We start from the raw sequence: 26,007 nt of genomic DNA on the forward strand, positions 1-26,007 counted from the left end.
TTTTAACACAAGAATGGGAGTTCCTCCCTGCCGTGCAGACTTCTATGCTTTAAAAGTACGCTTCTAACAGTTTATATTCGATTAAAAAACAAAAATATCGAGAATTTTAACGCAAAAATCGCGAAATCTTGCATTAAAAAAGGTAAAAATACGCGTGGAGAGGGAGGGAAAAACGACACTAATTCTTTCTAAATTAGAACGTAGCCCTGATTAGAGGAAGGTGTTAAACATTCGTCAGACGTAGGAAGGAAAGTCACTCCCCCCCAGATACTAATTTAGGGGGTTCCTCTAACGAGCGAAATTGAAAAGTGATAAATATGGCGATGAGGTCAGCGGATGACAAACAGCGGAAAAAAGGGCGAAAGGTCAAATCACTACATTATAAAGGGAGAAACGAGAGGCCGCACTCGCATCTGGAGAAGGCGTGACGCGGTTGATTGGCGGTTGGAGAGACGTCAGAAAAGCTCACCCCGTCATATAGGAGGGGCCAGGAGTGACATCACGCGCCTGCGTATCAACAACGAGGTAGTAGAGGGTGGCACTTTTTCACTTCTACCTTTTGCGTCTGGTACATATTTACCTTGTCTCTCTCAGTGTTCACTTCCCATCGATCGGGGTAAGGACAATGCTCATCTTCACCTGATTAAAGAAGCAAAGTGTGTATGGAGTGTTTGCCGTGAACCCGCAACATGCTGACCCACAAGAATTACGCCGATACCACCTGCAACGTTACCACCCTTCAACCCATGGGCCACAATAACTACGGAATGAACGTTAGCACCTACAACGCTCAGAATTTCGGTAACAACATGATTCCCCCCATGAGTATGGGAATGAGCAACAGTTGCATGTCTCCGACCATGAGCCAACTCGGACTCAATCAGGGTATGAACCCTACGTGTATGGGGGTAACGCCGGCACTGAGCGGTGGTTACAGTGGGGGTGGTGAATCGACGGCGTTGCAGAGAGCCCGAGCCGACAAGACCTATCGTCGTAATTACACGCACGCAAAGCCACCGTATTCTTACATCAGCCTGATCACCATGGCCATTCAGAATTCGCCCACCAAGATGCTGACCCTGAGCGAAATCTACCAATTCATCATGGACCTCTTCCCGTACTATCGGCAGAATCAGCAGAGGTGGCAGAATTCCATACGTCACAGCCTCAGCTTCAACGATTGTTTCGTCAAAGTGCCACGGACACCGGACAAGCCAGGAAAGGGCAGTTTTTGGACGCTGCACCCCGAATCTGGCAACATGTTCGAGAACGGATGCTACCTGAGACGACAGAAACGCTTCAAGTGCGAAAAGAAAGAAGCCATGAGACAGGCCAACAAGGCACAATCGCCCAAAGTTAAGGCAGATTCGACTACATCGCCTAGCAACAGGCTGTCACCCTGTCGTTCCAGTCCCATGCAGTATCCCATGGCAGAACCATACGTAGAACCCCATAACTGCAAATCAGACGGTAGTTGCTGTGGTCAAGCCCAGATGGACCCTTCGCTTCTACACCTGCGCGGATTTCAGGACAACCTACACATGGGCCAAATGAAGAACTTTAGTCCTTCCAACCACCCCTTTTCCATCAATAACATCATCAACGAGAACAAACTGGACATGAAACTGTATGAAGTCTCTAATTATACCATGTATCCTCCTCCTCTTTCGCCCGGACACGACCCTTCTCATTACTATTCGTCTTCTATCTATCCTGTGCATCCTGCCACGTCTATGTAGATAAAGTAGGAGGCCCCATTGGAGGAGGCCCTCCTAAGAAAATCCTTAGATTTTAAGAAAAAAAAAATAGGTGAGTAGGTCCTAAATTTAGCAAATTGGGTCTTATATATATATATATTTTTTTTTTTCGTTCTTTTTTTCTCCCCTTCTCCCCCTGTCTCGTGACGTCATTAGTATGTAAATATTTAAGAAAGACGTGGAATTTTGCGGGTTATCAGGCCTCATATTGACTAAAAATTATAACAATAATAACAAAAATTATAAAGGAAAAGATGCTTTGTAACTTGTAAAATTGTGTACAATAATTATACAAAAGAGGTGTGCGGAAAATAAATATTTTATGGGATCTTATCTTTGACTCCTTGTCCATTTTTTTTTGGGTGGTTTCACTCGAAAATTCGCCCAATCCCTTACGAGATATACGTTAAATTATCTAGAAAGGGGCCTTCTCGAGTTCGACACGTCAAACGAAGCCTTTAATCCGGGTTTAATTTAATTTTTATCGGGTATTTCTTGGTTTTAAGAAACACGGTAAACTGCCTTTTGACGTTCTGAAATCGAAAAGGCCCCCTTCGCCATTAAGGGCCTCTTAAATTTGATGATAAGTCTAAGGGAGTTTCGCTCGTAATGACGTTTTAACCGTTAAGATTCTTCGCTTAAGGGGACCTATTTTTTAATTTTATTTTAATGTAGGGCATTAGTCTTGGATTACTTCGTTCCGATTATTTATTGAATATGAAAGAGAATGAAATACCTTTAAATCTCTTTATTTAGGGCCTAGCTTCGATTTTATGTCAGTTAAACTTGAGATCTGGAGCGTAATTTCTGGTTTCGTATGAAGTTTTCTTCGTGAATTGTATACCTTGTAATGAACTTAACGATTTTTATTAAGTTTTGGAGTGTTTATACAACTGTTTAGAGGCCTAATTACCTTTAAATCATTTAATCTAGGGCCTAATATCCTGCTTTTTTCGAAAGATCTTGGACTTCGTATCATAAATTGTACGCCTCTTAAGAAACTTAACGATTTATATATTAAGTTTTGGAGTGCTTCTAGAGGCCTAATTATCTTTGAGATATTTTACTTGGGGCCTAATAACGATTTTAAACAGGTTTAAATTAGAGATTTAGAGCTTAGTTTCTTTTTTATATTAGTTTTTTCTTAGGCAATTTCTCATCATGAACTGTAAGCCTCGTAAGAAACTTAATGAAGTTTCTTACATTCTAAACTGTTTATACAACGATACGGTTACTTAATTACCTTTAAATTGCTTTAACTAAGGCCTAGTAAAGGTTTTAAGCGCCTTAAACTAGCGAGTTATGGCCTAGTATTAAGTTTTTTGACCTCGTAACATTAATTGTATGCCCCGTAAGAAATTTAATGACTTACATTAAGTTCGGTACTGTTTGTACAACGATGCAGAAGCCTAATTGCTTTTAAATTGCTTTGTCTAGGGCCTAGTATCGATTTTATGAGACTCTTTACAACGATCTATAGACTAGATTACTGTGGAAAGTCGTATGTTTTATAGAAAAGCCATATTTTCTGCAATGTTCTTGATGATTATTGTAGATTTTATATAATTAAATCGAACTAGAACTTATAATTCAATACTTCTTAACAAAAATTAATAATTTTTCCCCTAGTTTCAAGTGATTTATAGGCCCTAAAATCATCTTTTCAATGATATATCCAATATCCGAGTTCTCGCAACGTATACTTAATATAGCATTTTTCGGGCTTAAGTGAGCTTTTAAGGCCTCTTAAAGAGCATAAATATTATATATGCATGTTTGTATCAGGCTTTGTAAGAAATTAAGCTGTAAATCGTTAGAATTTTCAGATTATATCAGCAGGCCTTTCCTTGTAAACATTCAGAGCAATGAAAAACATAAGAATATCATCATTTGAAGAAGATTTTCTAACTGATAAGATTAAAATTTACTTATTTATTCGTGTATACAATTATTTAGACCCGTAAATAATCAAATTTTTCGGCAATTTACATGAGTATAACGATGCTGAATTGCTGGAGAAGATCATATTCCAACTCCTGCATCCGCATCCTTAGCAAGAACCATGGTATATAAGTTAATTTTTAGTACACTTAGAACTAAAGTTAGGCCCTATATCTATCGATACAAATGTGCCTTATCATAGTATATTATCTATAGAATACCCGGGGTCCTATCGTTTTTAGCCATCTTTGCCCGTTTCTTGTAAAATTGAAGATCCAAAGTCGATTATTACATCTTATCAGACGTATCCAAAGTTCATCTTTACAAGATTTTCATTGTCTAGATGCTAGGAAACATCGCAAGTTTCGCATTTTAACAGAGAAGAATCCCTGTTTTTGGGCTATCAAAAGGGCTTTACTGAACATAAATAAAGCATTTACTCTAAACTTGGCCATTTAAAATAGCAAAACACGTGTCTAAATTACTTTAGAAGCCTTTAAAAATGGATATATTTTTAACGTTTCTGGCTCAAAATATTCGATTTTAGGCTTTACATTTTAATAAATTTTAGCACATTTTAGTGTTTTTAAGTGTTTGAATATGTAATTAACTGTAAAAATGTAAAATTAAGCTTTTTTATTTGGAAATAATTGCATTTTTTGGGGGTGTTACTCGTCGATTTTAGGATCGAATCTTCAACAGATACGACAACAATTGCTACTCCCTGAAAGGTAATTAATTCCATAGAGCTATCGACCCATATAATAACAGGACTCTTATCTCTTCTTCACAATTACTTGTTTATTTTATGAATACGAGACTTGACATTCGTGTATAAGTGATAAAAATCGTACAGGAAGACCCTCCTATCACCTATAAAACAAAGATTCTTTCAGGAGACGTTCCCACGGAGGATAAGCAGGAAAATTGCCTTCCTGGCTTAAAAATAGCTCATTTAAATTTTAAAAAATTTGTCAACAAACTCAAAAATTTTTTCATCTACTTATAATTCGAGCCTTAAGATCAAAGGTCAAACTATCTTTCGAATCTACGTGGCTTGTTATTAAGTGCTGTGTTTGGAGCTAAATTCGCGCTCTGTAAAATTAAACATAATTAAATTTAAGTTATTTTCATATAAAATGATACTTCTAGCTTCAGTTTATAGAATTAATTCAAAGATAGAACCTCAAAATTATATGAAAAGTAGCTCTTGTCTTAGGCGAGTAAGTGCTACGTCCCCCTAGAAATATGTGGATTTTTAAGTTAAATTTTATAAAATTTTACTCAATTTTGAAGTTTTTAACAAAATTTAGACACGGTAGAAGGTATATATTACAAAAAATTCGATAAAATTGCCGAGAAATCCGAGTTAGAAGAGCGTTTTTTTCGAGTTAACAAAGCGCTTAAACTACACAGAAATTGGACCTTTCCGAAGATTCGAAGTATAAATTTAACTTAATAGTAGAGTTAAATCGAAAATATAGAAGAAAATAAGCCGAAAAATTAATTAAAATATAGAAAATATCGCATCTAAAGTACAGTAAGTATAGTTCTTGTGATTGATAAAACAGTTTACGAATCGTCGAAACACCCTTGAAAACTTATAGAATTTTCAATTAAATCCTTGGAAATTAATTTAATTTTGGGATTTATAATGATTTAAAAACACGTTAGATAATATATATATATATAAAATCTTTTAGAATTACAAAATACAGTAACAAAAGTACATCAAAAGTAGCTCTTGTTGTATTTAAGAAAAGGAAAACCTTTCGAAAATAAGTAAACTTTTTAAGTTAATTTTATAAAATTTTATTAGTTTTAAGATTCGTAATAATTTTTACATGCATTTAATAAGAAATTTCTAGAAAAATAACAAAAATTTGTAAAAAAATTAGTAAAAAAAACCGCAAAGAAAATACAACTTTTGCTACGGTTAAGCGAGGCAACTCTTCAAAAAAAAACAAATTTTTTTTACTAAATTACCATAAAAAGTCACGAAATTTTATGTTTAAAACAATCTCCAGACTCTAAAGATTCGAAATAACACGAGAAAATTGCAAAAAAATAGTTTAAAAAATTGAAATTTGAAAGTTATTTTTAACCAAGGACTTCGATGGTTCGGATGGAGGAGAAGAGAATTGGATGAAAGTCTTTAGAAATTGAAGATGAAGAGGAGGGGGAGTGGGCCTATAGGCAAAGTGTTTAAAGAGTGTGAGCAAGAGTAGAAAGTAACGCTGTTAATTTCTTCTCCTTTTAAAAGCAGATCAAACGAGAAAACTTTCGATGAACGGAAGGTGAAATCATTGAAGTGGAAGAACACTAAAGATAATTAGGTGATCATCTCCCTAAAGACAAAATAAAATACAAAATTAAATTCCTTGTTTGCAGTTTCCGATTTCTAATTAATTTTTCAACAAATCTACCACTTTTTTTTTTCTCTCTCTCTCTCTCTCTCTCTCCCTTGCCAAAACTTTCCACTTTAATATCCATAAAACATGAAAAAAATCTACAGAAAAAAAGAAACATTTTAAAACTAGAAAACATCACAAAAGTAATTACTTCAATAACTTTTAAATTCCATCAGCATTTGTAACATTATCGAATGAAAATGTTAGTTAAATAATTCAATCTGCTACTTCTTTAATTATTTCTTATCATGTCCTGAGGCTTACTTAAGGACATTATTTTTATATAATTCAAACGAAAATGCATTAAAACACACAATTCCCTCTCCTTTTCTCACACACAAAAAAAAATACATTTAAACTTTAAAAAAAAAAATACATTATTTATTTTATATTTTTAATTCAAATCCACAGTATGCCTCAAATTTTATGAAAGATGAACTTTATCACGTTTTTTTAAAGGTCACAAAGGTCCGAGTTGTATGCTCGTTTACTGTCTCAAAGGGCCTTTTCGTNACCACTTTTTTTTTTTTCTCTCTCTCTTTCCTCCCACTCTTTATTGGTTTTTTTTATTATTATTATTATATTAAACACTTCAGAAATAAATATTGCTCATAACCTTTCGCTAATTAAAACGATAAAAACCGAAACGAGCGTCGGAACTTCTTATATAAAAATCGCTGCTTATAGTTTCGAGTGTGTGAGTTTTTAAAATGTCGGCTTAATTAATAATCTTACGAATTAATTAGGAAATTTTTAATACCGTACGTAACCGTCACGTTTATAACGTTTAATTTTATAAAAAACGTAACGTTTTATTACGGGCGTAGTCGAGATTAAGTCGGTTACGAGTGTTAATTCGGAAACAATGATTTTGTTGTGAAAAATATATATTTTTCTGAATTGAAATTCGATCAAACTGGGAATTGGACAAACAACGGTTGTGTACGTCGAAGTAGGTGTACAGGTGAGACGTTTATGTACACACCTGCACACGTGCACATCCTGTGCCTACCCCCCCCTTAGACGATCGATAAAGCGACGCTTTATATAACGTTCTAGTAACGCTCATCCCCTCATTTAACGGCTTAAATTAACGAAATAACACAATTTTTGGGTGTTTTTTTTTAATGTAGCACCCTCATTTCAAACCGTAAAATGGCACCCTTAACTAATTTTTAGGGCTCCGTTACCCACTTTTACTGAATTATCGACGTTACGGGTGATGTAACGTGCGAGAAACGTATTTATAACACCGTAAGTTATGGCAGATTTTGCAATATCCGTTACGGATGATTCGTAACTTACGTTGGACGAGTAAACAAAGAAATTGGATTTTTTTGGATTTGGGGTCTTTTTTTAGATAAGGGACTTCAGCGAAATTATTCTGTAGATAATACTGATACTGATGCGTTATTTCGTATGCAAATCAGTATCATACACTAGCGAAGCAAAGGGGGGGTTTTCACGGTCGTTTTTGATTTAAAAAAATCATATTTTCTTCGAAAATTCCCTTCTAAAAATCCGTGACGATTTTCTTGATACAAACGCTTAAAAGTACTTAATTTAACCTCCCCACGTGCTCGATTTCACGTAAAGAATGCGAAGAATTTCGCATTTTTTGCGTGAAATTCTCACTCATCAAGCGTAATTAATTAGAAATTTGCATATTTCATTCCTTGAACTAAATATTTTTTTTTTGAGAAAAGTACACGTTTCTGTAGCCTTTACGAGTTAAAGGCTAAAATGTTAAAATAAGGCTCATTTATATCAAGATTTATACTTAGTAACGCAGCAGGAAACAAATAAGACCATTTTCTAAACAAATTTACAGGCTAAATACTACATCGGCAGCAATTTATGAAGTGATAAATTGCAAATTATACCGTACAGACACCCAGACAAACATCCAAAAATCACTTAAGCGGACATGGATCCAAAAAAAGCACACACACACTTTCAGCTTTTGTATGCCTATAGAATATGCCGCACGCTGATTAAATTATTCAATTTGCACAAGGACGTCTGTCCTGTCTGTCGTCCTTAGATCTAAACAGGAATTACGATGCTACTATAATAACAAATTCAGTTTATAAATGCTTTTTATCCACTTAAAATCAACCATTTAAAAAAGAAAAATACTTCAAACTTCGTTACGTGAGTTGAATTTCTTTTCGATAATGCTACAGTAACAACTTCTAGTTCGATCTTCACGCTATAACATGGATTAATTTCGTTTGCAGCAAGTAAAATGTGTGAGTTTTATTTCTTTCAGGAGAATATTTGTTCTTTTAGCCTTGTTAACAACACAGAATATGTTTCTACACCATTTCTACACTTAATAACACTGAAAAATTTGGCCTAACATCGAATTAAATACGAGTAATTAATAAGCGCGCCGTCTTGTATCGTTGTAGCAGCACATTGTTTTGTATTGTTGCATTAGCACGCCGTCTTGTAATGTTGTAGTAGAACATAGTTTTATTGTTGCAGCAACACGTTATCTTGTGTTCTTGCAGCTACACACCGTCTCGTAATGCACACGTAGTTTTATAATGTTATAGCAGTATACCGTCTTATATTGTTGCAAACAGAACATCTTATACTGTTATAACAGCACCTGTTATATTGTTGTAGCAATATACTGTTGTTGCAACAGTACAGTACATCTTGTATTGTTGCAGCAGCATGTTTTATATTGTTGCAACAGCACTTCTTACATTGTTGCAGCAGCAAAGGCCATCATTTTATATTGTTGTAGCAATACTACGTTCTCGTACTGTTACGTCAACACGCTGTCTTGTATTATTACAGCAGCACACCCTTTAAATTGCTATGACAATACAGCCTTACACGACATCATCATCTAGTCTTATACCGCTACAGCAGCACGTAACCTCATGTAACTACATCACTACACATGCTCATATCGATAATTCAGATTCGGAATTAGAAAGGACAGTTTAGTAGAAGGCCTTGTTACTTTTTAACGAGTGAAATAAGTTACAGATGCGATATATTAGTTGTTAGAGCCCAGGGGGTCACTTAATCGTCCAGTCCAATAAATCTAAGGGATGAAACGAAGTAGGGGGGAAGAGAATTACCTGTTCTCACTTAAACAATGTGTCATTTTTCATTTACTTTTCCAAAATTAAAGTAAAGACACCCCTCGAGGTCTTTAAGGGCAATGGCGTCGTTCGTTCTAAACTTGGTATGCTACAACACTGACAATATCTATACTCAGACACAGAGGTCTTTGCCACGTAACCTTTATATTTTTGACTTTTTGTACGTAAAAAAAATATATGATTTTTGTGCTTCGAAACTGCAGTTTTTAAAACGACAGACAGACTGACGGACTTGTATTTTCTGCAGCAAATGCAGAACTAAAGCGTAGCTCCGTGGGCGGGCTACAAGTATACAAGGACAACAAAAGCTTACTTGGCAAATGGACGCCGTTACCCGCCTAATAAAAGTTAAATAGGTACTACTATAGTAACAATAGCTTTGTGTTTAGCCTTTGTAAGGTGTGATTTCTCTCTTCGTTTAAAGGCTTTTCAACTCTTCTCTCACGCTTGTTATAAGGCGTGCAAGCTTATAATTTTACGTATTTCGAGTTTCTTTATAAATAATTTATAAAATAGCCTCGTTTAAGAAGGCTAAACTTTATAAATTATTCAAATTTAGCCTTAACAAAATATTCAAAAAAATATTATACTTTCAAAAGGCTACAACGTGTAGGTTAGCCTTTGAAATAATAAAATACGCTTCATTCGAGAGGCTAAACATTTATAAATTGAGTCTTAAAATAATTCAAACTTTTTTCGCTTTTAAGGCTAAATTTTTCGAAAAATTTAGCCTTATAAGTAGCAAAGTATACTTAAATGTTCCTACTTTGAAAAGGCTCAAGCGTGTAAGTGAGTTTTAAAAATAACAAAACATGCTTATTTTAAAAGGTTAAAACTTATAAATTATCTGCATTAAGCCTTAAAAGAAGCGATTATTCCACATTTTAAAAAAGGCTAAACTCTTTTAGGATACCTTTTTTTCCTTAAGAGTCGCGCTGACTTTAATGCTCGAATAGAGCCTTTTTCCTTCTGTATTTATTTGATTATTTAAGGCTCGAATTACTCGAGTTTAGCCTTAAAATAAACGAAATAAACATTTTAAAAGGGGGTAAGCTCGTTTTAAGGCTCACGCTTATTTTAAGGCTCGAATAGAGCCTTTTATTTCGGCACTTATACCGAATTTAACGGGTAAACAATTCTATTTTCGGTAGTAGAATCGAGTTCTCTCTTTACCTCCTCCCTCTTAACAACGCCAGACGTTGTAAAGAGGGAGGAGGTAAAGAGAGACCTCATAATACTTTCCTCAAATCTTATCCAATTTATATTAATTATGGAACTTCACCTTATTTCTATCCTTAATTGGATCTTCAAACTGAAGCAACTGATGTCTTCTACACTCGACTGCATCCGGATCGATTGCATTTCTCTTTCTTTTTTTAATTCGATTTTTCCTTGCCCCTTCCTCTCTAACTAACTTAAAAAAATGTTAAACTAGGGCCACGCTTTAATTTCATTCTGTTTACGGGGGGCCAAAACTGATTAAATTTAAGATTTTGATAGTTTTGTGGCACTGTCTGTCACATATCTATCGCTCTCTTCGGGGCTTTTGCACTTAAGCTGAACAAGCTACAACTTGGGGCCTTACTTTTTTACGTGTATCATTATTTAATAGAGAGCTAGGGCCTTCCACTTAGAGGACCCTAGCCCACTACCAATTCCACTCCCGAGTCCTTCTTCCAAGCTTATTTTCTTAAAGATCTCTGTGTTTTTTTTAAATATTCGCGTTCGAAGGCCTTCCAAGGCCTCTTTTTTAAGTATATTATGTTTAAAAATCTACTCTATCAGTCGTCAGTCGCTGTTTCCTGTACAGTACTTGTTTGAGTATGTTGTCTTACCTGTAAGGCCTCTTAAAGTTGTATAAGCTAACTGTTGTTTAATAACTCTAAATTAGTGTTAGGGCCTACCTCAGTATGCCTCAAATTTTATGAAAGATGAACTTTATCACGTTTTTTTAAAGGTCACAAAGGTCCGAGTTGTATGCTCGTTTACTGTCTCAAAGGGCCTTTTCGTCTTAGTGTCCTAGTAAAATACGAAGATAGAGCTTTTAATTATTCACGTTTCTGTGTAAGGCCTCTTTCAGGATGCCTCAAACTGACCAAAAAACGAAACTCTCATGTTTCTAAAGGGCCATGTTAGTGAAAGCTCGATCTCTCCTATTATCTTAAAGAGTCTCAAGCTTTTAGCTTTTAAAATCCCCTACTCATAATATACTCACTGATTTAAGATATTTTAAAAAAGGCCCAATTGAAAGGCTACATATGTCGTCCCTTTTTTTAGGAGTACTTGATCATGAGAGTAAGAAAACTCATATTAGAGGAGGGAAATATCAATATAGGATTCATCAACTGATACTGGGGCATTCACAGATTAAATAACGTAACTTACTAATGTAGGAATTATAAAAAGGCCCTATTGAAAGGCTAGATACGTCACCCTTTTCTCAGAAGCACCTGAAAAACTTAGATTCATAAGAACAAGAAGACTCACATAAAACTCATATTAGAGGAGGGAAACATCAATATAGGAGTCATCAACCGATACTGGGGCCTCGACGGATTAAAATCCAACCCCTAAAAGCCTCGTAAAGGCCCACCATCCATCCATCAAATATCTAAAAGAGGACAAAAGGCACAGCGGGGATAATTTTTAAAAAGGACGTTGGGAAACGATGCAAGAAAAACATATGGTAAGCGTTTTATATATATAAAAACTTTAAGGTCTCTTTTTTCCTTGTTTAAACACAGAACGTCGCACACAAGGGACAGACACACACACACGTACACACACACATCTGACGTATATTTGCCATAGTTCAGTCACAAAGTCGAAGCTACTCACACCTTTACTACAACTCGCCCTATGTTTGCTATGGGGTTTAACGATGCCTTTTGTGAAATAGTTTGCCCCCTTTTTTTGTTTACATTGGCCAGCCTTGATTTTTCTTTTTATTTTCCATACATACAAGAAAGTCTGCCAACCGACAAGAAAGTTAAATATTCTTTATTATTAGAATCCAAGCTGCTTTGCTCCTTCACAAATGTGTTTTCTCAAGGTGCATTTGCGCGAAACGTGTTTTCCAACAAACGCATTTTCTCAACTTATTTTTCCTTCTAGGGCCTTTTCTAATATGAATTTTACTCGGATTTTTTGTTATTTGGCATCTTCACACCTTTCTGCACCCCTCCAAATGGATTTGTTTTATTGAAATTCGACTTGTTTTGTCTCCTAAAATGACACCTCTTATGAAGGTTCAGTCGAATTCTAAACTTATTTTTTCTTCTAGGGGCTTCTCTAGTAAAACTTTTACTCCGATTTTTTTTTGTTATTTGTCATCTTTGCACCTCTCTGCATACTGTAAGATATTATTTTTTGATCATTTTTTTTTCTCAAATTTTGCCTATTGTGGTTCCTAAAACTCCACTCCTCAAGCACGTATCTAGCTAATTTTACCAACAACTTCCATCTTATTTTTTTCGTTTAAGCACAATCTCCTGTGCGAATTAAGCCTCAATTTTTGGTCATCTTACACCTTTTTACCTTTTTGCATCTTTTTTGCTATACTTTAGGCTATTTTGGCTCCTAAAATCCCACTTCTTACGGAGGTTCAGGCGCATTCCAAACGTATTTTTCGTTTTAGGATCGTCTCTTCTACGAATTATACGTTAATTTTTGGTTATTTTGTATCTTTACCCTTTTATTTAGTCCCTAAATATTAAACTAAAAAGAAATTTACAATTTAATTGCCAAAATTAGTCATTTTTTCGATAGAACTCTATCCACCGCAGCAAATTTTGTCAATTTTTAAAAACTTTAACACCCATTTACAGTATTATACTTCTAGAAAAGTTCCCAAAATGTTTCTAGAATATTAAAGAATAATTTTAAATGTTTTTTAAAAAAATTTATTTCCTTTAAAACTGCATAAACTTTTCCAAAATTTCATATTTTAGCTTAAGTCACTTCCTATTAAAACTATTTTCAGTCTACAAAGCTTATTTTCTTAAAGATCTCTGTGTTTTTTTTAAATATTCGCGTTCGAAGGCCTTCCAAGGCCTCTTTTTTAAGTATATTATGTTTAAAAATCTACTCTATCAGTCGCTGTTTCCTGTACAGTACTTGTTTGAGTATGTTGTCTTACCTGTAAGGCCTCTTAAAGTTGTATAAGCTAACTGTTGTTTAATAACTCTAAATTAGTGTTAGGGCCTACCACAGTATGCCTCAAATTTTATGAAAGATGAACTTTATCACGTTTTTTTAAAGGTCACAAAGGTCCGAGTTGTATGCTCGTTTACTGTCTCAAAGGGCCTTTTCGTCTTAGTGTCCTAGTAAAATACGAAGATAGAGCTTTTAATTATTCACGTTTCTGTGTAAGGCCTCTTTCAGGATGCCTCAAACTGACCAAAAAACGAAACTCTCATGTTTCTAAAGGGCCATGTTAGTGAAAGCTCGATCTCTCCTATTATCTTAAAGAGTCTCAAGCTTTTAGCTTTTAAAATCCCCTACTCATAATATACTCACTGATTTAAGATATTTTAAAAAAGGCCCAATTGAAAGGCTACATATGTCGTCCCTTTTTTTAGGAGTACTTGATCATGAGAGTAAGAAAACTCATATTAGAGGAGGGAAATATCAATATAGGATTCATCAACTGATACTGGGGCATTCACAGATTAAATAACGTAACTTACTAATGTAGGAATTATAAAAAGGCCCTATTGAAAGGCTAGATACGTCACCCTTTTCTCAGAAGCACCTGAAAAACTTAGATTCATAAGAACAAGAAGACTCACATAAAACTCATATTAGAGGAGGGAAACATCAATNAAAAATACATTTAAACTTTAAAAAAAAAAATACATTATTTATTTTATATTTTTAATTCAAATGCCTTTAAAGTTGTTTAAAACTCGTTAATTTCTCCTTTCAAATTCGTTGTTGATGCCTCGCCAATAAGGCTTTTTTTTAATACAAAAATAAGGCTTTTTTGGCCGTAGATTAGGGTATAAAATGTTTATATCTTATCTTTAATATAATTTTTTGTAATTTTTTAAGTTAAATTTGATGATTTCTCATGGTTAATCATACTCTTATAGGGCTCTCCAATAAAGCCTTTTATGCAAAAAATAAAGCATTCTATTGTGTAATTTGATAAAATTATGCTAGAATATGCTTAAATTTAACTTTTAAATATAATTTTTAATGTTTTTAAGTTAAATTTATTAAGATTTTCTTCAATATTCGTGCGCTTGTAACTGAGTTTAGTAACTTCTTTCGTACATAATAAGGCTCTTTTAAATACAAATAAGGCTCTTTTAAATACAAAAAAAATTAAGCATTTTAATGGATTTTTATTATAAAATTTGAATAAATTAAATTATAAATTATCTAAATTAAACTTTTTAATATAAATATTTTAAAGTTATTAAGTTAAATTTGATGCTACTTTCATCGATAATCTCATTTTTCTTTTTGTAATTAAGTTAAATGGCTTCTACATGTTAAATGCATTTTCACACGCTTTTCAGCCTTAAACTGTAATTAATTAAAGAAATTTTTAAATTAAATTTCATATAAAACGTTTATCTTAATGAAGATTTAACGTTAGTTTTATGAAAAATTCGATGGAAAGTTGGGAGAATTTTCTATTTGTTTTTTGGCAATTTTTCTAGGCTTTTTTCTGGAAATTCTGACAAATTTTTAAACTTTTTCAAACATTTATTGGCTTTTTTCAAGTTTTTATAAAGTTTTTTTTATTTATTTTTCATCTTTTAATGTTTTTAAAATCGTATTTTAAAGCACACTTTTCCTATTTTTAATCCAAAAGTTCTTAAATTTTCTTGAATTTTCTTTAATATTAATTCAACTTCATAAATTTTAATTAATATTATTCTAATTGTGATTAGTTTTCTTTAATTAGAATTAAACATTTTATTACATTTTAACGTATTTTTTTTAATTAAAAATTTCCTATATTTAATCAATTTATGTTAATTAAAGTAACTTTTTTTTGAATTACACTTTAACATTTCTTTAATTAAAGTGTTAATGTTTTAGATTTAATTAATTAAAATTTCGTAAATTTTGATCAATCTTTTTAATTAAAATTACTCTATTTAAATTATATTTGAATGTTTCTTTTATTAGTTTTTCGAATAATTTTTTACGTTTTAATCAATTTTTTTTATCACAATAAAATTATTTTTAATTTCAATTAATTTTCTTTAATTACAATTAAACTTCTTTCATTTCAATCAATTTCTTCCTTCTTAATTTAATCCATTTCGTAATAAGAAAATTTAATCAGTTACAACAATTGGATTTTTTTAAATGATCAATTAAGCATCCGTTAATTACAATTAAAATATTCTTTCAATTTCGTTAATTACAATTAAAATTTTTTCCGGATTTCGTCGACATTTTCATTACAAAAAATTCGATAAAAACGAAGAAAAATCGCAATATTTTGCAATTTTCGACTCCATTTTTAAGATTTATCGGCGTAAAATGTACAAATATAATGCGTGAACGACAGACAAGATAAATCCTAAAATCTGAAGGACACTAAACAAAGGCGCATACCTTCGAACGACGATACAAAACAGGAAGAAGTTAACTTAGAAAAATCGCATTTTTCACAAGAAAATTCCCAATAAACCCGATAAAACTTATTATAAATCGATAAAGGAGTGTATTTTTGTAATAATTAACAGCGAAATTCTTAAGTGGGAGAGAGAATTTTAACTGGAAAATTGCTAAATCACGAAAGATGTCGAAAGAACTTGGCGGTCATTGAGTAAGAAATGATGCTATCCTGTATAGTACTGTAGTAGTACAGGTGTACACGGACACCCCGCTGTTCGTTTAACATACGATCTGAATTGCCCGAGGATATACAGGGATGCTGGAGCCATATAAACGTATCCACGTTACACTGAGAAGGGTGCAAAGTGCGAATTGCTAAGTTGTCGAGATCATTGCCAAAATTCTTGGGTTTCTTTTTATTTTTTTTATTTTTATTTTTGTTTCCTGGGATCCAGGAACCGGAGGCTGTAATTCATGTATAAGATCTGGACGCGGTAATTATAGCTTTTCTAGGAAATAACATTCACATTTTTTCAAAGTTGTAGTTTATTAGTCTGGACTGTACTTGTTAAACGTGTTCATTAATAATCGAAAATGTTGCATTTCGCATTATTCTCTCTACCTGTATGTCTGATATTTTGTTTTAAAATTACATTTTCCTACTTTATTTCTCTAATTCGGAGTGTAATTTTGCCATTTTTTAAATGTTAAATGCTTGTTTTTTTTTTGACGCAATCTTAAGGCTTGTTACTCTCTATCTTTGTCTCCACACATGAGACCATTTGCTCTTACTAGATGAAGCGTTTGTATTGTTTTTATGCTGTTCAGCATTTATAAACTTTAAAATAGCCTTAAATTTTGTGTAAATTATTTGGAAATGTTCAGGTTCTTTCATATATAAAATGGTTACTTTTTTACTTTTATTATGATAATGGAGGTTTGTGGTGTTTAATCTAGGGTTCAATTGTTTATTAATGTCATTTTAAGGCTTGTCAATAGGCTCATTTTACATTTTAACCCTATTCTTGTCATAAAAATTAGGAGTTTTTTAGTGTTTTTACTCTACAATGTTTTTATAAATGTCACAGAGCCTTACAATTTCGTATAAATAGGCTCACATGCTGTAATTATAAAAAGGCTTTCTATTATCATGATTTTTCAATTTGGTAATGAATTATTAAGCCTTTATAAGATGAAAATAAAGAAAAAAGGCTCACTTTTCTTCATCACTAAATCAAATTTATCTAATTTAGCATAAGGATTTTAAGAGAAGGCCCTCTTTCTCTTACTACTGTTCACTTTCTACTCAAATTTATAAAATTACTTTACGTTTTATAAGAAAACAGAGTTCGTAACTGATATTATGAGGCCTCTGTAATTCAAATTTACCAAAATTAAGCCAATAAAAACGCAAGAAAAACTCGCGTAATCACTACAGTGTATACGACTCTCAGAATAGATCCAACCATTCAAAACTTTTATTTGTCCTATTATGCGGCTTCTAGAACCATTGATTAATTTATATTAGAGGGCCTAAACGATTTTTTTAATCATTATTAAAATTTAAGTTAAAAAAAAATACATAAAATGCAGCGAAATTCAAGGTTCCTCTGCAGCATCTTCTTTTAGATTTCAACAGAAGATACTGGAGAGGTCATGGAGTTACACTCGAAAGAGCCTATTTATTCTTAAAATTCCTTCCCTCCAGGCTGATTATTACCCTAATATTTTAAGAAAATAAGGCTCCAGGCTTTACTCAACCTACTTTCATTCAGTTCAATTCATTGATTCAGCAGCATCTGTGCAACTCTTCCGCATTGAAACGTATCTCAGATGGGGCTTACAAACTGTACGTCAGACCTCCAGACGGTTTGGGACAACACACAAACCATTTTTAAACGTAAAAAACCACTTTAAGAAAGGGAAAAACAGGTTTGATTTAAATGTACAACGACCCCATCTTCTATAGTAGCGCATTATTGAATAAATTTAAGCATAAATCAAGGATAGAACAAGTGAAGCGTTAAATGAATCACGCCTAGGATTGATTCAAAAATAAAAAACAGGAATCACCAATCACAGTGTCTGTCTGTCTGTCTGTCCGGTTGGCATGTAAATAGTTTCTTAATCGTTGAGTTTTCTTATCGAGAATCGCGACCACCCATCGAGGACCACAAGCTGTTATAACCAATAACTTACAGGTTTTTAAATTCACCTTAAGGCTTCTTCAATGAATTAATAAGTATCTAGTTAATTCACGATGCCTTTTTGCCCTCCAAAAAATTCTCCATTCACAGATTAAGTTATAGGAGTTTAAAGGATAAATAAAGATAAGTTACAGAATCCGGTATGGATCTTTAGAGGGAAGTATAATAGAAATTTAATAATTTATTAGCGAATTTAAGCCTTTAACGTAATAAAAAGGCTCACAAATTAGCCATGACTACACTTTAGGTAAGATTTTAAGTCTCTATTTTGTGGCATAAGCCTTCGACTTCGCGTTTTAAATTAAGTTATAAACTTAAAAATTAGCCTTATATATCTTTTAGTGTTTAATTTTAAGGCTCTGGAGTGTTTAAATCCTAAAATATAGGCTTATTTACATTTTAATTGGGTAAATTTTAAGGCTGCCTTAAGTGTTTTGGGACAGGTTAATCATAATTTTATGTTATTCTAATGTGAATAACCTTATAAAAAATTCAGGCTGTACTGTTAAAATTACTTTCTAGTAATGAGGCTTTCTATAAGAACGTCTTAGTTAATTTTTGATCAATGTAAGGCTTAATAATTTAATGAGAAATTGCCTTATTGGAATTAAAGGCTCTCTTTACTTTAAAAACATTAAGTTTAATATATTCAATACTTTTATGTATAAAAAGGCATAATTTAATTTTATAAAAATAGGCTTTTTTGGTGGTTTTAACTTAAAAAGGCTCTTTCGTATTAAATTTTAATGATTAAATTGTGAGTACATGTTCAAAATTAGGCTCAAAATAATCAAAAATAAAAAATATTAATGCCTAGTTATATAATTAATTTAAACACAATTTTAATTTTTATTTTAATAACCTTTTAAAACGCAGAAAAAGGCTAAAACAAAGTCATATAAATTCAACGATTGTATTAATTATATCAAATCTCAGAATTTTTTTTCACATTTAAAAACCTTTTAAGTAGCCTTTTAAGGTAGCTAAATATGTCAAGTAGCCTTTAAACACTGATACTTATAAAGTATTTTTATACACCTTAAAAAGCCTTCTAACATTAGCCGTTTGAGCATCGAAAAACAATCTTTTATATGCTGAATCAGTTAGGTCAATCTTTAAGAGACCATATTTTAAGCCTTAAAAATAAATCTTTAAGTATGCAAATATATAATAATTAGCCTTTACAGCATTCTTAAAGGCTATAAGTATTTAAGTATTAAAAAAGCCTTTAAATCCTTAAACAAATTCAAGGAATCTCTCGATACTTTATCACTTTAACAGTACTTAAATCGTAGAGATCAGAGATTTTTCAAAGGCTCTTAAAGGCTATTTAAAAGAATATAATTTATTTATTTAAATGGAACAAATTTGATTAGATTCCAAGTTAAATCTTTAGCTATTGACAGATGTATCAAAACTAATATTTATTGTTTTTTTAACGATATATATCAAACGATATGGAATAAACCAAACAGATAAAGTACAGCTGTGCTTTATTATTAATATTTAAAAATCTATTTAATCTTGAGATAGCGAAAGTTTTTTTTCTAAATATTTAAAGAGACGATACTTCTTTTTTATATATATATATATAAATTTTTTTTGTTTGCTTTGGCATCTTTCATTTTCGTCTCTCTACGTTTTTTTTCCTTTTCCTCTTTCTCCCTAGTTATGCATCCATTTTTTCTGAGCTGATCTGTATGTTTTTGGCTTTGTTTGGCTGTTTTAAGGCTTTAAAAACCTTAAATAAGCACCTTTAAGGCTTCTTTATGGTTGTGCCTTTTTTCAATTTATTCAAAAAGCTTTGCGTTTTTTTGTTAAAAGGCTATTCTTAATGATTTTTATGAAAATTAAACGTTTTTTTAAAGTAATTTTTGAAGGAAGGCTCCATTACCTTTTGTGCAAATTAAGGCTTTTCCCCCCAAAATTTTAAATAAAAATTAAGCTTTTCTACTAATTTTAAAGGAAGGCTTCATAAACTTTTATACAAAATTCAGGCTCTTCTTTATTACTTTTATGAGAATTAAGCTTTTTTTGAAGTAATGTTTCAGTATTTTTAAATCCAAATACAGGCTCTTCATAATAATTTTTTACATAGGTTTTTAGAGGAACGCTTTTTTTTAATGTTAAAATCAGGCTCACTTTAATTATTTATGAAAGAAGGTTGTAAAAATCAGAATCTTTTCTGTAATATGTGGAAATAGGATCTATGATTATTATGAAAAGTAGGCGCTTTTTCAACTAACTTTCGAAGGAAATATGATTTTAAACTGATTTAGAAACTCTCAAAGGCACTAATTAGAAAATACGTTTATATTTTAAGGCACAAGAAAGATTTTAGATGATATTTCTTGAATTAGAGAAGCTCTAACGTTGGTAAGGGTCGTGGAAAAATGCCTTTTTTATGAATCGCACAGATGAACAAACACAGCTGACGGAAACCGTCCCTTCACGGTTCTAGACAATAAAGAGCAGCGGATATATACCTACACAGTAAGTTAGGTGAGTGGACATTTTTGCCTATTTTTAGAATGAATTTCGAGCAACACACAAAAACAAAAACTTTTAAAATTCACTCCCTCTTAAACCGAATTAATCTTGATTTTATATCTTACATCTTCTCTGAGATCCCCGTATTGCAGCGCTCAGAATAACGCAAATTTAGTTTCGGGTATGCTATAAAATACTCAATTTTAAATTTCAAACGTATATTTTATAAATTTAAAGCCTTCATTAGCCTTTAAAATTAAAAAATATATATATATATTTAAAACTACGCAAATTTATCGAATCTTTCCTGTTTCGCTCGGTGTATAGAATACCACGAATTGAGGCCTTTCGACGAGGAAGTCGCGGTATCTTTCCGTGTTTTGCTTCACTCCCTTATGACATCAGGAACCTTGCCAAGTATTGCAAACATTAAAACACCCATAAATAAATATCTCCTCTTATAAACTTAGTCCGTTTATGACGAATTGCGCTTTATCAAAGAGGAAAACGGCTTCCTTTCATCTACCTTTGCAACAATAGTGACGCATTTTATCGTTACGACATGAAGCAATCGTAAAGCTGATATAGTTTCGAAACTACGCACAAAAATCCGGATACGAAAATATCAGCATAAGGCTCGATAATAATGCAAAATCAGGCTTACTTTTAATTAATTCATTAGGCCTTCCTACCTAATGCCTGGGTTCCACTTGATAAGATCGATTTAGCGTCTTTACGAGCCTGATTTTTGTATTTATTAGCTTTTTACAAGCCTGATTTTTGTGTAAAGAATATAAATAAGATAAGGTTCACAAAGACTTATACATATAAAACAGTGTAAAGTATCCCTTTTTTTTAATCGTTTCTCTCTAGAATAGCCTTTCTTATACTAAATAACCTGACAAATAAGGCTCAAAATGACTATAAAATTAAAAATATATATATAATCTACGAGTTGTAGATGCTTATTTACATCTATTTTATCAATAAATCAGGCTTATAAAGGTATTTTAATTTATTCTAAATGAGCCTTTAGCATTACAAAATACCACATTTATATTACTTTTTATCATATAAAGATTCTTATTAAAGCGATTTATATACAAAATAACTTTAAATAAAACACACGAAAGGTTAATAATTAAGAAATAAAGGTTATTTAGCTCAAATTAACCAGTAAATCAGGCTTATTTAGTCATATTTTAGAAGCGAAGAGTCTAAATGAACCTTCAGAATCATAGAATACCAATTTATTTAATACATATTTATATTGTATTATACACTTTTCATCTCGTTACCTCTTTAGATCACTTTTAAAAAGTAGGCTACATACTAAATAGCCTGAAATAAAACGAATAAAAGGCTAAAATGGAGGGGAGAAAGCAAAATATATTTTAAAATCCAGAAAAGTATCAAGATAAATTCCAGCGTAAGAAGGCAATTTAGGCTCAACTTATCCAACAAACAAAGCTCGTTCAGACATATTTTAAAAGACGAGAGCCTGGACGAGCCTTTAGAGTTACGAAAAAGTTACGTTTTACATAATTTCTGTATACTTTCCACCTCTGGAGAAGCCTCCCCAGTTCTAAATTCAAAGATCGAGGACCATCCCTGAAGATAACCGAATTTATCCTAGATAATAGCCTCATTTTATTCCCATAAATATCTATACACATAACTAACAAACAGAGACATTGGGGTGTTGATGCTGCTATAGTATTAATTGAAGGTTAACGGAATAATTTGATAAGAAGTTATCACCTTATCACTCCTACAGGATGAATAATTCTTATCTTATCCCACGTTTACACGAGCCCACTATTTTTAAACTTAAAAACTTAAAGTAGCAAATTTATAAACCTATAATATATAAATAAATATATATATATATAACAGAATATTTAATTTAAAATTTTGATTATTCCCTTTGCAACTTTTAATATGTCTCCTGAGAACCTCGAAGAAATGAATTTTAATTTTTATGGACTCATAACGCTTGCAAGACTCATATTATGCAAAGTATACTTATTACTTTCCATACATTTATTCAAAACGAGTAAATAGATAAAGTAGAGTTTATGAGGGCAAAACAGAAAGAGAGAAAGAGGACCTGCAGAAGCAAAGCAAGGCCCCGTTCTACTGTGCAAACATAGACCACGTGAACTTTGTTACCTTTGCCAATTCTCACGAGATTCATTGGCGACTGAGTCAATAACGTATTCGTTCTCCATCTGGCACCCTCCACTCGCTTCCTTTCTACACTCTCATATTAAATTTCCACCAAAATTCGTCAATGGTACCTCCTATCTTTCATCATTTACCACTTAAATTAGTCGCTTTCTTCAATTGTTCGATTTTTAAAGAGTTGCCTCTCCCCCTTTCTCCTCGCTCTCCCTTTCCAACTTTTTCCTATATTTCCCCCCTACATCCGAATAGTTTTAAATATTCTAGAACAATTATAATTCTAGAAAATTCAGATTTTTTTTTTTTTTTTTTTTTTGTCATTGATCCGTCTAGAAAGGATCTACGCGTGTACGAGAGCATAAATCATAAAATTTTAAGCATTTAAATTGTATAGATTTTTAAATTCTACAATATCCCAAATTCTAGAGAAAAAATATTTATTTAAAATATTCCAATTGCGTAAGCGAAGATAAAAATTGTAGAATAAAATAGAAAAATTCTAGATAATTTATCTTTAAGCATCCAAATTCTAGAACAAATTTTATCTTTCAAATTCTAGAAAACCCGATTTAAAAAAAAAAAAAAAACCCTTGGAGCACTTCAATTCCTCTGAAGAGCAAGACTTGCAGAGGGACAAAAAAATCCCATTTTTAAATACCAAAAAATTCTAGAAAATCAAGGATTTAAAATTCTAAAACATTCCAAATTCTAGAGAACATTTCACATTGTAGAAAATCTCAATTTTTAATTAAAGGTTTCACTTGCTTCGGTTGGTGTAACAAAGATCAAAACTCGTACAAGAGGTAAAGAGGAAGAGCAAAGAGAAGCGCAAGAGCAAAGAAGAAATCAGGAGGAGGAGAAGGAGGAGAAGATAAGCTACGAATGAATTGATTTCTGAGGCGGAAATACCTGCCAAACACTCGGTTCCCGTAGAAAAAAAAAGTTGAAACAAATAAGGAAACAAGGCTTTTGTATCGGGATCCTTCAAATATGATGATGTCCATCAATGCTGAAGGCGACAAGGATATCTTCTTGCTTGGACATGTTTAATCCAATTCTTCTCGAAAATAATATGATTTCCAGAAAGGAATCCGGTTATGAAACGGCCCTTCTACTTTTCACTCGCCTTGCTTCGGGTCGTTTGTATTTTCCATTAGCGTGATTGACAGACGGCATTTTTTCCCCTTCCTTCCTTCCTTCCCCTCTACGAAAATTTCGAATAGAGGAAAAAAGAAGAAGAATCTCTGCCTGCTCTCTTTATAACTCTTTTAAATTTCAACCTCTTTACTAAATTATGTATCTAGAATCTTCTCTGTTCCTATCTAAAATTGACATTTTTTTTAGGATCCGTGTCTTTGAATTTACATGTTAAGCTCAGTTATGTTGATTCTATACCAGCTCTTCTAGTATTTACGCTGGAATAGGCCTTATTTTTTTAATAATAAGGCTTCATCAAGGCTCAAACTCTGCCTTCATTTTTTTAATTCTAAAAATTATAACTCTACTTGATCAATTATTTGCCTGCATCTTCTCTTATCGATAGATTAAAAATGACACATAAAGCAGCCATTTTGAGCCTTTCCGTGCCTTTTTAATATTATAATAAGGCTATTTAAACGGCTATTTTTAAGGCAATTACAGCTTTTTTTTAAACAAAAAGATTAATCTAGTATTTTCTGAGAAGAAGAAGCATTTTCTAAAAGCCTGTTTTTTGTGTCTCTTTAAAATGTTTAATTTATAAATAACATTAAGGCTTATAATACTTTGTTGTTATTTAATATTTGAGCCTTTCTGGACCACATTTACATTAAACCTAAAGCATCGTTCGAGGAAGCGATCAAAGCCAGGAATTGTTGGTTTCAGATCATGTGACTGAAACGTGATCTTTGGTGGATTAACAAAATTTGGCTGTTAGAAGGTCTCATTGGTCACACCCTATTTATAAACAATGTCTAGACAGCGGAGATAATTGTGCTTCTGTGTTTGGGCGGAGTTTGATCCAGTAACTTATCCACTGTCTAGTTTTTTCGACCACGAGCCATTATCCTGAGTAATCTTTCTCAATGGATCTTCAGTAGAATCTTTAAAAAATAATAAAAAGCGGAAATTTTCTGATACAGCGTAAAAGACAGGCATAAAAGCAATGCGTTGTTACCTTTAGCTATATATTAAATCTAACATCCGAGGCGTAAAAAGGCCTCTTTGATCGAAGGCCTTTGTGATAAAATAAGAGATGGAAGACTTCGTTTATCATTAACTTTCGATGAAACTTCGTAATTAACGACGCATCATCCCCGTATTGACATAAGAAGTAGTGCAGCCTCGGAGCCTCCTCTTATTGACAAAGGGCCTTACCGCCGAAATTAATTTCGTTGTAACGAGTACATGAAAGGGGAAGTTTTGCTTCGTCGTGTAAATAAAAGTATCTTGGCGTTAATCTAATTCCGTTCCAAGAATATTAAAGGGCCTCCCTGTAAATTTTTCACGTTAACGCTTCGACAGAATCGATAACACGTCGGAAATTTCGAAGTTCTGATAACGTAAACTTAGTTATCCCCTCTCAGAGATTATGGAAAACCGAAATGGACTTACAAAGTGAGAATTCCAGACGCGAATATATCATCTTAAATATACGTTTTTACACAGATTCTCTCCCCTTACAGGATGAGAATCTTCCTAGATAAGGTAACATCATCTGTAGGATGATGCTAATTATCCTAAACCGGAAAGAGAATGAACAGAGTAATGCTTATTTCCGTAATTTACAGGGAAAAAACGAACAGGGCAATAATATAATGTCAATTTACAGGAAGGAGTCGGGTTCATTTCCCTTAAAATAACTCTGATTTCCTTAAATCGTTGAACGAAAATTCTTAAAAGAGAGGTGGGAAATAATCAGGATAGTTATTTTCTAAAGGATAATTACGTTAATTCCCTAAAAAATATTAAGGAAACTTCCCTAAACAAAGATCCAGTTAACAGGATAATGCAGATTTCCTAAAAACATTAATGAAATTTCCCTAAACGGGGAGACAGTTAACAGGATAATGCTAATTTCCATATAGAATCAATCCTAATTTCCTTAAATATATAGGATAAATTATCTTAAATTAAAAGCAAGATAATATCAATTTCCCTAAAAAGCATTAAGGAAATCAACGTAGGGTTTTTACAATTAAAAGAAAATAGCACCGAAATTCCTTTTAGACACCTCCTTTTAAGGCCTTTCCGGGCGTAAAAACGGGGTGAGTTTCGGCACGTGACTCCGTTTTTAGGCCATTTTATCACATTCAATTTTAAAATATCGGAT

At 32.5% G+C, this 26,007-nt stretch overlaps 1 protein-coding gene across 2 annotated transcripts in view; it reads left to right on the forward strand.

Moving 5' to 3' along the window:
- The first annotated feature begins 562 nt into the window (after positions 1 to 562).
- Positions 563 to 26,007, forward strand: part of LOC111634105 (silk gland factor 1-like) — a 44,135-nt gene continuing 18,690 nt past the window's right edge. Inside the window, exon 1 of one of the 2 annotated variants that reach the window (XR_002758153.1) lies at positions 563 to 1,809. Coding sequence is in view for 1 of the 2 variants with exons in the window: in XM_023378783.1 (XP_023234551.1) it covers positions 690 to 1,739 (1,050 nt within the window). In the remaining variant the exon portion in view is untranslated. Of the gene's footprint in view, positions 2,091 to 26,007 lie in introns of those variants that run through there. The other variant, XM_023378783.1, reaches the window with a different exon arrangement.

This window comes from Centruroides sculpturatus, unplaced genomic scaffold, assembly GCF_000671375.1.
Source record: "Centruroides sculpturatus isolate CEXI.00-Female unplaced genomic scaffold, Cexi_2.0 scaffold823, whole genome shotgun sequence".
NCBI classification, from domain to species: Eukaryota; Metazoa; Arthropoda; class Arachnida; order Scorpiones; family Buthidae; genus Centruroides; species Centruroides sculpturatus.